Source organism: Ursus maritimus, unplaced genomic scaffold, assembly GCF_017311325.1.
Source record: "Ursus maritimus isolate PB19 unplaced genomic scaffold, ASM1731132v1 scaffold_5, whole genome shotgun sequence".
Lineage (NCBI taxonomy): Eukaryota > Metazoa > Chordata > Mammalia > Carnivora > Ursidae > Ursus > Ursus maritimus.
The window spans coordinates 81,738,609-81,752,856 of NW_024426663.1; the positions used below are offsets into that span (position 1 = coordinate 81,738,609).

The following is a 14,248-nucleotide window of genomic DNA, read 5'->3' on the forward strand; positions in this document are numbered from 1 at the left end:
GATCACAGGCTTCCTGGATTGAGTCCCACATCTGGTGGAGCTCCCTGCCACTCCCCCTGGCTCATGCTCTCTCCCTCCTTCCCTCTCTCTCTCTCTCTGTCATATAAATAGATACAATCTTAAAACAAAAAAAGAGTTTGGGGTAAGGAGGGATAGAAAATGTAGGAGCAATCCATGTTTGCCAACGTCTCAAAACCACACTTTTTTTTAACATTTAATTCATTGTTCTGGGATGATTTTAATAAAACTTTAAGGGGAGGAAAATAAAGTTTCTGGCCTCCTCTAAAATTCGATTTGTGCCATTGTGTTTATAAGGCATTTTGATGAGATTCAGTTGAGAAAATTAATTACATAAAGTCAAGCCATTTTTTTCCGACAATGATGCAAATATTGGTTTCATTGAATTAAATATGGAGTAACAAAAACATGATTTGTAGAGATTGAAATAACATTTGAAATACAATCAAAACAATATTTGGACAGTTGGTTTCTTTGAAGTGGTCAATTTGTAAAGTTTCTAAGAGACAAACTGTGGTGGAGAAGTCAGAGGAATAGCTGAAGATGAGCATTTCCTTTGCCACAACTGACCATTGCAAGAAATGGACAAATGCATGGTTTCCAATGGCATCCATGCTTCGTGGAAAGCAGAGAAGTGACTACTGAAAATCCAACTTTATTCCCACTCCATCTCAAACCATCCACTGTTCAGAATAATTATACTTTTCAAAAAAATGGCCAAGTTCTCAAAATCCCACAGTCAGCTTTCTAAATCCCAAAAGTACCCCACCTTTGTTTGCTAGCATGTGAATGACTTGTTAAGTTTCCAATATGTAAATCCTAAGGTAATGATAAAGTTTTTTATTCTTTTCTTCAAATCTCAAGAGGTAAATGCAGTTTCTTTAGAAAGTGGATACACTTCCTGAGGACAAACACATGCCCAGAGCTTTCTTTAGAGCCCCCGTAACATCTTTGTTCCTGAGGCTATAGATGAGTGGGTTGAGCAAGGGAGTGAGGATAGTATAGAAGGCAGACACAGCCTTGTCCTTCTCAGGGGTATGGTAAGAATGAGGCAGCACATAGGAGTACATGGCAGCACCATAGAAGAGGCTGACAACCATCATATGTGAAGAACAAGTGGCCACTGCCTTTCGCCTCCCCTCTGCTTCACTCATCCTATAAACAGTGATGAGAATCCTTGTGTAAGAGGCTGAGATGACAGAGAAAGGGATGAGGAGCATCATGATGCAGCAGACATACATGGCTGTCTCATAGGCTGATGTGTCAGTACAGGAGAGCTTCAAAAGGGCAGGGACCTCACAGAAGAAGTGGTTTATTTCTCGAGAGGCACAGAAAGGGAACTGCATGGTCACTGGAGTAAGCAGGAAGCCATCTATGGACCCTCCCAGCCAGGCTGCCACCACAATCAACAACCAGACTTTTCGGCTCATGAGGACAGGATAGCGCAAGGGGTTGCAGATGGCTACATAGCGGTCATAGGACATGAGTCCTAGGAGGAAAAACTCAGCCCCTGCCAAGGTCAAGTAAATGAAGTGCTGGGCAGTGCATCCTGCAAATGATATGGCCCTCTGGCCCACCATCTGGTCAACCAGCATCTTTGGCACAATGGTAGAAATGTACAGGATATCCATGAGGGAGAGTTGGCTGAGCAAGTAGTACATGGGGGTGTGGAGGCGGGAGTCCATGTGGATGAGAATGATCATGATGGTGTTGCTGGCTATGGAGATGACAAAGACCAAAAGGATGAGGGCAAAGAGAAGCCAGGGAAAACGGGTGTTGCTGAACAAGCCCAGGAGAACAAAGTCGGCATACATGGAATAATTGCCCCACTCCATAGCTCTGTAGGTTACGCTAAAAATACATAGATATGAGAGGGAAATTTGGACACAAAACATAAATAGTTGGTTTGCTTAAAACATTATGATGCAGCCATGGACAAAATCAAGACAAATGAATCTCATCTCATGATGTAATTTCCCCCTTTTTCTAATGTTTCCTAGGATTATAAGTTGCTTTGAGAAATTAGTCTTTACCTTTGGGCCCTAAGGATGACCCACCTCCTTCATGAATCTCAAAAATTTCAACTTCCTGGAAGGACATCCTTAGAAGATTTATGTATGCCACACCATACAGTCACTCACTGAAGGATGACATACTTGATTTGCTATTACTTTTAAACTTAGAGGTCATAGTGAAAACATTTTATGTCATTTGCTCAACAATATTTATTTTATTTATTTATTTATTCATTCATTTATTTAAGAAAAATAATTTTGTCTTTACTTAAAATTACAAAAAATAATTTTGTCCTTACTACAGTGAGGAAAATACACATAAAAGAGAAAAATTAAAACTTGTCTGATTTAATAGGGATAGAACAGTCGGTAAAGAAGGAGCAAAATACCCACTTTATATTTCTCCCCTACAAGGGGCTCTAGTTCTTTTTGAAAACCATTGATAAAGAGAATGTATTTTGCCTATGAAAGGATAACTACTTTTATTTACACTACTCTTTTTTTTTTATTCTAATTCCAATATAATGACTATATAGTGTTATATTACTTTCAGGTGTACAATATAGTAATTCAATAATTCCATATATCACTCAGTACTTGTCACAACAAGTTCACTTCTTAATCCACGTCATCTATTTAACCATCCCCCACCAACTTCCCCTTTGGTAGCCATCAGTTTGTTCTCCATAGTTAAGAGTCTGTTTCTAGGTTTGTCTCCCCTTTTCTCTCTCTCTCTTTTATTTTTCTTTGTTCTCTTTTTTTTCTTTGCTCATTTTTCCCTTAAATTCCACATATGAGTGAAATTATATTGTATTTGTCTTTCTCTGACTGACTTATTTTGCTTAGTATTATACTCTGTAGCCCCAACCATGTCATTACAAATGACAAGATTTCATTCTTTTTTATGGCTGAAACTATTCCAGTGTGTGTGTGTGTGTGTGTGTGTGTGTGTGTGTTTGTCTGTGTGTGTGTGTGTATCTCACATCTTCTTTATCCATTCATTTATGGATAGATACTTGGGCTGGTTTCATAATTTGACTATTATAAATAATGTTGTTATAAACACTATACTACACTTGACACATTTGTACATTGCAAATTTAGGGGCTTAGCTGATATTTATTAGGGTTTGGATATATACAAATAATGAATCTATGTTGAAATAAAAAAAATGCTCTGAGAAACAATCTAAGAATTTTTAGAAAAAGAGATAATCAAGGAGAAAATGTTTAGGGTCAAGTGGTGTTCATTTTCCTTCTTTTAACAGAAAACCACTGATTAATATCCCACAACTCATTAGCATGATTAGTGAGATGGTAGCAATAATTACTGAACAACTTTTTAATAGAAAAAAAGAAGAAAAAAAACCTGTTTTAAGTAATACTGGAGATCATTGTCTTCCAAAGAGTGACTTTTCTGCTCAACCCTGAAGTTTAATTATGTGTATATAGTTATTTCAGTTAAATAATAGTTTACCACATTTATGAACAGGTAGACTGTTTGGACATTTTCTATCAGCAGCATATAAATCTTCCCTGTCCAGGATGGTAGTCACAAGCAGCATGATGCTGTTGAGGACCTGCAACATGGGTGTTCTGGATGGAGATGTTCCAAGAGCAAAAATTACATTAAGAATTTGACTCATATTAAAAAAAAAAAGATATGCAATGTATCTCATTTTTTTTTACTGGTTATGTGCTGAAATGACAATATTTTGGATAAATTTAGTTAAATAGCATAGACTAAAATTTAATATCACCTGTTTCTTTTTACATTTTTGATGTGGCTACTAGAGAATTTAAAATTACCTCTGTGCTAGAAAGTATTTTTTATTTAATTTTTTATTATATGTTTGTCACCATATAATACATCATTAGCTTTTGAAGTAAGTGAGATAAGTCAGTCCGAGAAAGACAAATACCATTTGATTTCTCTCATACATGGAATTTAAGAAAGAAAACAAATGGAGGCGCCTGGGTGGCACAGCGGTTAAGCGTCTGCCTTCGGCTCAGGGCGTGACCCTGGCGTTATGGGATTGAGCCCCACATCAGGATCCTCCACTATGAGCCTGCTTCTTCCTCTCCCACTCCCCCTGCTTGTGTTCCCTCTCTCGCTGGCTGTCTCTCTCCTTGTCAAATAAATAAATAAAATCTTAAAAAAAAAAAGAAAGAAAGAAAACAAATGAGCAGAGGGGAAAAAAGAGAGAGAGGCAAATAAAGAAACAGACTCTTAACTGATGGTTATCAGAGGGAAGGAGGGTGGGGAAGATGGGTGAAATAGGTGATGGGGACTAATCTGATGAGCATCAGGTTTTGTATGGAAGTATTGAATCAGTAAACTCTACACCTGAAACTAATATTTCACAGTATGTTAACTAATGAACTTAATTTTTTTTTAAATTACCGATGGCTACTGTTAGATATCTACTGGAGAGTACTTCCCTTTTCCTGGAATATGGTGGCTCTAAATATCTTCATCTAATTGAGTCACCCAGAATTGAATACACCCCAAATTATAAACAGCTGAACAAAACATTAAATGTAAGAGTAAATTAGATTTTTTAAAAAAAGTGATGTTATCTCTATATTCATTCATCTGTAAATAGCAGTAAGAACACATTAACAGTGTTTTCTGCTTAGAGATTCATATATATTGTTTAACTAATGTATTCAACAACCCTATGAAACTCTACTGATGAAAAAAGAGTGAGACTTGAGGTTAAGAGACCTTCTCAGGAACACATGACTCTAGTTTACCAGTGGCAGAATAATTGCTTTATGCTGGTTTTCAATAAGCCTAAGTAGAGATCAACTTTTTCATTTAAAAAAAAATATTTCTTCTGAAGCACACTGGGTGAGTAAAAGTTTTAAATTCTGAAAGGACCTAAAGGTTGTGCAAGTCTCCTGCCTTCAAGGAGACTAGAACTGAAGCATAGTAAGAACCCTTACAATATGTATGACTGTAGGTGCACTTTAAGAATGGTTTTGATTAAAGCCTCTGGGGTTTTGACTTCTCCCTGCCTGGTGTATATTGGAAATTATGAAAAAAGCAGGGAAGAGGACAATGGGACCTAAAGTCTACTGGCTGATTGATGAGAAATTCATATCAGGTCTCTATGTATATTTCACCAAAACTGTCACAACAGATAGATCTGTAACTATGAAAAGTAAATTTTTGGCTAGACTTTTACTAATGAGGTTCACATTATATCCTTACAGATTTTTGCTTTCTCATTCTTGAAATATTGCTAGCTTTACATCAAGGCTTTCACCAATTGTTTCCTAATGTGAGTCCTTGTTCTGTTTCTGTCTTTATTTTTGTTTCCACTGTGTTAAAACACTAGGGAAATTAAAAGAAAATATTCAGAGGCAATCCAGAAGATGGAGAGAGAAGGAAATGCCCACTCAGCCCTACCCATCAGTTCAATAAGAACAAGCTCCTTAGAGGGCTCTGCTCATTATTTCAACATAAATTCAGAGGTTGGTAGATGGTTAATAGAAACCAAGAACAGTGACTAGTATTGTTCCAAGGGGAACATCAAAGCCCAAGGGAGACCAATTGTCCCAAAAATCTCCCTTTCATGACACAGGTGTCCCCCACCCTGACCATGAATATTCCTGGTGCTGAAACCCACTAACAAGGCCCTAGAGAACTCCCAGCACTCCACACAAAGGGAAAGGGAGATTTCAGCAGCCCTATAGATCTTCAGATCTTAAAAGCATCTTACTCTCATTCTGTCAGTGTTGACTCATGACCTGAATTTTAAAAATTATAAAACAGTTAAACAACATTAAAGAATACTGGGAAAATAAGAAGACGGAAAGGAGTTATCTGGAATACTCCATCTCCCCAGATAATAACTATTTATACGTCTATGCATTTTTTTTATCTTAGTATACTTTCAATTTTGTTTATATATGTAATAGCGTTAAATGCCTCTTACACATAAAAGTGTGCCTTTTCTATGTAAATGTGCAGTCTTTACACAGAATATCATTATGGTTGAATGATGTAACATGAATTTACTTATTCATTACTTGGTTGACATTCACATTGCATCTAAGTTTGCTTACAGTGTATAATCCTGTGGTTAATTTTATGGGAGAGACTACTGAAGATGGCTTATAAGGCTTTTGAAGTCCAATGCCACATTGACATACAAAGTTGGTGACTAGTGATGCTAAAAGAACAAAAACCGAACACCCTTGGGGTATGGTTCTCTAGCATTTGCTTTAATGAGACTTTCTTTGAATAGTAAGAAATCTGAAAAAAATATACATATAATTTTGGGATTTCATTGTCATGATCCTTGCCCTTTTCTATTTTGGGGATTTTTCATGAATTAGCGTTTTTCACTATAGGATAAGGACATTGTTTTATGTATAATATTCATTGCAATGATTTTACCTGAGGTATTACTTGCAATTATAACTTTATTTTATATTCAGGCAAACAGTTTACACTATTATGTGTTACAATACTTATTTTGTCCCTTTGAACTCTGAATTTGATTTGGAAATTATTCCTCATACAGGTCTGTGATTAATGTGTAATTCTATTTTAATCCAGCTATCATAATTTTAAATGTGTCATAATTAAATAAGTATAAAATATATTTTGCTTTTTGTTGAAAACTTTCTATGATTTCTATTTATTCAAATAAACAAATCCAAAGGTGAATAAATAATAGGGATGACCTCCCTGAGGTCCACTACTTCTTTCTGTTGAAACAGACAGAGAACACATCATCATAGGTGAAATGAAATTTCACACATGTTGCATGTGGAAATAATGGTATGAAAAATGGATACTGAAAAACAGAGGGTTTTATGTTAGTCCTGAGTCCTCCAATAGCAGTGACAATTAAATTTTTGAATCTTAGCCTGTGCTTTCCATATCTATTCTTCCCAAGAATAGCAGATCCAATAGAGGGTAGCTAGCTTTTTTTCCTTTTTTTTTTTTTTTTTGTCACTCTGCTTTCAAATGCAACTCTGTATCAAAGGCTGGCACAATGCTTACTTACCACCTAATTCAGTTGTTTGAGAATGCAAAAAGGATTGGCCAGACAGGATGTAGGATAAGTGGCATAAATGGGAAGTGACCTAGATAAACAGGGAAAAAGATGACCCTTACTATGTAAGTCATTTATTTTTTATTAATATTTTAATTTTAATTCCAGTATAGTTAATATACAATGTTATTTTAGTTTCAAGTGTACAGTATATTGATTCAATAATTCCATACATTACTCAGTGTTCATAATAATAAGTGTACTCTTAATCCCCTTCATGTATTTTGCCCATTTCCCTACCCATCTCCTTGTCTGGTCATCATCAGCCTTTTCTTTTTTTTTTTTTTAATAATAATTTTTATTTTGTTATGTTAGTCACCATACAGTATATCCTTAGTTTTTGATGTAATGTTCCATGATTCATTATTTGCGTATAACACCCAGTGCACCATGCAATACGTGCCCTCCTTACTACCCATCACCAGCCTATCCCAATCCCCCACCCTCCTCCCCTCTGAAGCCCTGAGTTTGTTTCCCAGAGTCCATTCTCATGGTTCTCTCATGGTTCATTCCCCCTTCTGTTTACCCCCCTTCATAGGATTAAATGTAAGTCATTTAATCCTATGTTTAATCTAGTCCATTATGTTTCTTCCCCAGCAGGCTTTTCTTATAAAGCCTCACTTCTAATTTTGGAATAAAATATTTTTTCTAAATAAGTGATGGGGATTAAGGATTATACTTGTTGTGATGAATATTGGGGACTATATATAAGTGTTGAATCACTAAATTGTACACCTGAAACTAATATTACACTAATGTTAAGTAAATGGAATTTAAATAAAAACTTAAAAAATAAATAATTTGGGGAATCTTTATTCAGAAGGGTAAAAAACATATATATTGGCAAAATCAAAGGTCCAGCCTTCCTTCTAAAAACAGACTAAAGGCATGATAACCTTCTCAGCTAAATCTCAAGAACAGTTCCACTGAGGTCTTCTCCTATTTCCACTCTTGAAACCCATTTTCCTTAGCATTTGGGATGGAATGCTGGAACACTAAACAATATTTGGAATCAGAAACCAGTTTTCACATTCTATCTTCATCATTTATGAGCTTCTGGATATCTGGCAAGCCACTCATATTTTCTGTCTTATCTGCCTTCTACAATTTCTAAATATAAAATAAGAAAGTGTGGTGGACTAACATAACATAATAAAAAAAAAATTATTTGAGGGGCGCCTGGGTGGCTCAGTCGTTAAGCATCTGCCTTTGGCTCAGGGCGTGATCCCAGGGTCCCGGGATCGAGCCCTGCATAGGGCTCCCTGCTCTTCCTCTTCCCACTTCCCCTGCTGTGTTCTCTCTCTTGCTGGCTGTCTCTCTCTCTCTCTCTCTGTCAAATAAATTAATAAAATCTTTAAAAAAATTATTATTTGAAAAAAAAGGTGGTGGAGCAGTTTTTTAGAGCAGGATATGTAGGATCTTCCTAGCTAAATCTTCTTTAAAGAAATTCATGAATTACTTGAGGAGATGGAATCCTATAAACAAATTAGATAAATTCCTACCCCTATAAACACTTCAAAATTATATAAATGAATGCACTTTTTCAATAGTGAAAACTTTGTTGAATATTGACATTGAAATAAATCCATAAAGAAATGTTCTGGTCAGAAAAATCACGAACATTCTGATATACATAATAGAAAACTGAATTTATTATATTGGTTAAGAGAATAAATGAAATCAAAGGTTATAAAATTTACATGAATAACATGTGAACATGATCCATAATACCTATATTTAGAATGCTGAGGGTTCTAAACCTCAATATTCCTTAATATATCCCTGGTTAGAACTAGCTTTCCAAAAACTAAGTCCAGAATCAAATATTTCAAACATCCAACAATTGATTGACAAGAAAGTCCTCAAAATTACTTACCTGACACAGTAGTCTCCCCTAAATTGTATGGTTTAAACTGAAGGTCAGATATCTACTGGCCAAAGAAAAATCTTACTGAACTGAAACAAAAACAAAAACAACAAATGGAATTTCTCATTTTTTTTTTCTGTTAAGTGTGGGTAATGAAGAGGCATGAATCAGATCTTTCAAACTGAGAATTTGTAAAGGAAAACAAAGCAAAGAGGACAGAAGAGAAGCAGAAAAAAGGAATGAAGGCAGGGAATGGTTATGGATTCAAAGAATGAAATATTTCTGTGTCTTGAGCATGGAATTACATTTTGTTGACTTAAAGATAAGGGTCAGTCTCCAACCATTGTGAAAGGCTTTAAAACAGGAAAGAATAGGCAAATAGATTGAAGACATAGAGATGGATCAGCCTGTGTCCTTAAATGCTTAATAAAGATGTGCAAGGAGAGTTGTCACTAGCTACATTATGTAGGCTGCTAAAAACAGAGGTCATCAACTTAAATAAGAAAGGTTGAATCATCAGTGTAGACCAATACTTTGATCTGGAAGAGTAATTGACATCAGAATATTAGTCCCTGTGGTACATCGTCCCTAGCTTACAATTACACAGTTAATATAGATGTGATAATCTCATTCACCTTTTTTTTTAATTCTTGAAAATGTAACCTTTCAATCTACAAAGAATTACAATAATTAAACTCCCCATATAAATCGAGTTGTGAGACACTACACTAAAATTAATTATTATGATGATTATTTCACTTTTTTTTTCATGGAATTATTTGGAAGTTTCTTTCACTTTTAACATTTCCCACAAAGATTTTATTTATTTATTTGACAGAGAGAGACAGGCAGTGAGAGAAGAAATAAGCAGGGGGAAAGGGAAAGGAAGAAGCTGCCTCCCAGTGGAGGAACCTGATGCGGGGCTCGATCCCAGAACACTGGGATCGCACCCTGAGCTGAAGGCAGACGCTTAATGACTGAGCCACCCAGGCGCCCCCGTAATATATATTTTTTGCACACTGTCACTAAAGTATCCACTTAATGTGTAACGATTTTGTGTTTCTAATAACTTCTAATGAGTTGTAAGGAGTTATAACAAAACTATCAGCATTGGAAAACATTTGAAATATATGTTGTGATGAGCACTGGGTATTATACACAACTAATGAATCATTTAACATGACATCAAAAACTAATGATGTACTATATGTTGGCTAACTGAACATAATAAAAAAAAGAAAAAAAGGAAAAATATATAGTGAAATAATGAAAAGAAATAAAAAATTGAAATCTTTGAGTTATCTGAAGAGCAATAAAATCATTTTTCATCTATTTTCCAGTATTCTGACAAGTGCTCACTCTACTCTGGGGTGGGGGGACTCCTAGGTCATAGGGCTTTGTGGTGCTGCTATCTCCTTCTTGTCTCTTTATCATACAACTCACATTTACCTCTCCCTGTTGTGTGCATAAATGAGGGTTGAATTTTAAGTTTTCTTTTTTTTTTTAAAGAATTTATTTATTTATTTGACAGAGATAGAGACAGCCAGTGAGAGAGGGAACACAAGCAGGGGGAGTGGGAGAGGAAGAAGCAGGCTCATAGTGGAGGAGCCTGATGTGGGGCTCGATCCCATAACGCCAGGATCACGCCCTGAGCCGAAGGCAGATGCTTAGCTTAACCGCTGTGCCACCCAGGCGCCCCAAATTTTAAGTTTTCTGATCCTAAAGTTTACATGATTTGGAAGTCTTCCTTAAGAAAAAGTTTACAAAATCACTCTTACATTACTAGATACAGATAAATATTTTCTTCAGGTGAAAAAAGAAATCCCTTCAGATTGCACATTTAAAACACAGATAAATATCTAAAAGGAATCCAGAAAAACACTAACTTAATTTTGTTATCATTTAACTGCTTAACACACCACTTTAACTGGTTTTTTTTTCAAAAATTTTGAGCTTCATATTCTGTAATTGACCTTTATAAGACAATGCCATTTTCTATAGAAAGAAAAGAAAAATAATACAATTTTCCTAGTATGGTCATCTGAGGATTTTTTTTTAATTACTATTCTGATACTTTAGAAAAGTTTCTTTCAGTGTCTCCTACTTGTTAAGAATTGGGGTTCAATTTTGATAATTGTTATTAAATTACTTTCATATATGACATGCCTAGCCTAAGCTTCCCAGAAAAATTGATCTTGGGAAATAAATACAGAATTGCAAGTATTTTCCTGAGGAATGTGATCCAGGAAACCAAAGAGAAAGCCAGGGAAGAGTGGAGGTTGAAACAGGGGGGAAAAAAAAGAGAGAGAGAGTCTCTGACAAGATAATGTTTTGTGAAAGCAGCCACCAAGGCTGTCGACATTATGAGTTTTATCTTATCTACTTACATATCAGTATTATGTGTCAGATAGATAGGTAGAGATTTTTTTTCTCAAAAAATGTATTGCTAATATATTCATGTGTGTATGTGTGTGTGTGTAGTCATGTTGGTATATTTTATGATCACTCGATGAATCCATATCAATATATCCTATCCAATTACTTCTCTAAATGAATTGTAAAACTCCAAAATGTTATTTTTACTAAAATATGTCTTTTCCAATTATGACATGTTGTAAATATATTTTATTATTATTTCTCTAATAGCAGAATACTTTATATAGATACTTAGTAACTCATAATTACTTTTAATTAATAATCCATTAGTTTGTGCTTAAATGTCCTTTTTGTTATTAAATAATTTAAAATATTTTTATTGTGATAAAATATACAGAACATAAAATTTATCATTTTAATGATTTTTGGGTGTACAATGTAGAAGTATTAAATACATTCCCAATGTTTTGTAATTATCACAACCATCAACGTCAAGAACTTTTTCATCATCCCAAATAAAACTTCTATATCCATTAGAAAATAACTCATCATCCCCTTGCTCCAAGACCCTGTTAATGTTTAGTTTCTGTCTCTCTGAATTTGTCTATTCTAGGTACCTCATAAGAATTGAATCATGCCATATATTTAAGCTTATTTCACTTAGCACAATGTTTTCAATGTTCACCCATATTGTGGCCTATATCAGAAATGTATTCATTTTTAAGGCTGAATAACATCACATTGTTTTAAATATCACATTTTAAAAAATCTATTCATCTGTTGATGGATGTTTGGGTTGTTTCCACCTTTTAGTTATTGTTAATAATGCTATGAACATTGGTTGACTGAGTCCTTGCTTTTATTTTCTTTGGATGTATAACTAGAAGTGGAATTGCTGGATCACAGATTAATTCTATGTTTAACTTTTTGAGGAACTGCCAAGCTATTCTCAAAAGTGGTTGCAGCTCTATAAATAACAACCACAATGAGATACCACCTCACACCCATCAGAATGGCTGAAATTAACAACTCAGAAAACAACAGATGTTGGCGAGGATGCTGAGAAAGTGGAACACTGTTACACTGTTGGTGGGAATGCAAACTGGTGCAGCTACTCTGAATAGCAGTAGGGAGGCTCCTCAAAACGTTAAAAATAGAACTACCCTATGACCCAGCAATAACACTACTATGTATTTACCCAAAGGATGCAAACATAGCGATTTGAAGGGGCACATGCATCCCGATATTTACAGCAGCAATGTCCACAATAGCCAAAATATTGAAAGAGCCCAGATGTCCATCAACAGATGAATGGATAAAGAACTGGTAGATATATACAGTGGAATAATACTCAGCCATCAAAAAGAATGAAAACTTGCCATTTACCACAATGTGGATGGAACTAGAGGATATTATGCTAAGCAAAATAAGTAAGTCAGAGAAAGACAAATGCCATATGATTTCACTCATATGTTGAATTTAAGAAACAAAACAGATGAACACAGGGGAAGGGAAAGAATAACAAAATAAGATGAAAATTGAGAAGGAAGCAAACCATAAGCAAACCCTGGGAAACAAACAGGGTTGCTGGAGGCAAGGTGGGTGTGGGAAAGGGACAATTGGGTGATAAGCATTAAGGACACTTGATGTAATGAGCACTGGGTGTTATATTCAACTGAAGAATCATTAAATTCTACTTCTGAAGTTTAAAAAAAAAATAAAAAGAGCAGCTGCAGTATTTTATATTCCCACCAGCAAAGCACAAGGGTTCCAATTTTTCCACATTTTTGCCAACATTTATTCTCTTTTTTTCCATTTCAATGAATACAAATTAGTATCTAATTGTGGTAACAATGTACATTTTGTTAAAAGCTAATAATGTTACACGTCTTTTCATACGCTTATTGGCCATCTGTATATATTCTTTGGAGAAATCTCTTTCTTTTTAATTGAGTTATTATATTTATTTGTCTTGTAGTTGTTGAGTTTTAGGAGATCTTTATGTATTCTAGATATTAATCCTTTATCAGATGTATGATTTGCTTATATTTTCTCCCATTTTGTGAGTTAGCTCTATCTTCTTGATAGTGTCCTTTGACAAACACAAATTTTTAAATTTGATTTAGCCCAACTTACCTATTTTTTTTTCTTTTGCTGTGTTTGAAGTTGGTGTCATATTCAAGAAAACATTGCCAAAACCAATATAATAACAATTTCCTCCAGTTTTCTTAAGTTTTAAAGTTTCAGCTCTTACATTTATACCTTTGATTGATTTTGAGTTAAAATGAAGAGTGTGTGTTCTCTAAATTTGATTTTAATTTTCAAAAATTTTTAGGCTATTTGGGTTCCCTTGAGATTAGAAATAAATTTTAAGGTGCTCCATATATGCAATGGAATATTACTCAGCTATCAAAACGAACGATTTCTCAACATTTGCTGCAACATGGATGGCACTGGAGGAGATAATGCTAAGTGAAATAAGTCAAGCAGAGAAATACAATTATCATATGGTTTCTCTCATCTATGGAACATAAGAACTAGGAAGATCAGTAGGAGAAGAAAGGGATAAAGAAAGGGGGGGTGATCAGAAGGGGGAGTGAAGCATGAAAGACTATGGACTCTGAGAAACAAACTGAGGGCTTCAGAGGGGAGGGTGGGGGGGGAATGAGATAGACTGGTGATGGGTAGTAAGGAGGGCACGTATTGCATGGTGCACTGAGTGTTATATGCAACTAATGAATCATCGAACTTTACATCAAAAACCAGGGATGTACTGTATGGTGACTAACATAATATAATAAAAATATTATTATAATAAAAAATTTTTAAAGTGCTTGAAATATCAGATCTACAAAATAGTCTATGAGTCACTATTCCAGTGATCAGATATGCAAAATACAA

General features: G+C 34.9%; 1 protein-coding gene across 1 annotated transcript; it reads right to left on the reverse strand.

Annotated features, from left to right (window-relative positions):
• Positions 1-409: 409 nt before the first annotated feature.
• Positions 410-1,828, reverse strand: LOC103656331 (olfactory receptor 2T7-like). The gene is given in 2 exon segments (XM_008683701.2): positions 410-1,772; positions 1,775-1,828. Coding segments are annotated over 2 exon segments (927 nt in total). The 3' UTR covers positions 410-899.
• Between the last annotated feature and the right edge of the window lie 12,420 nt (positions 1,829-14,248).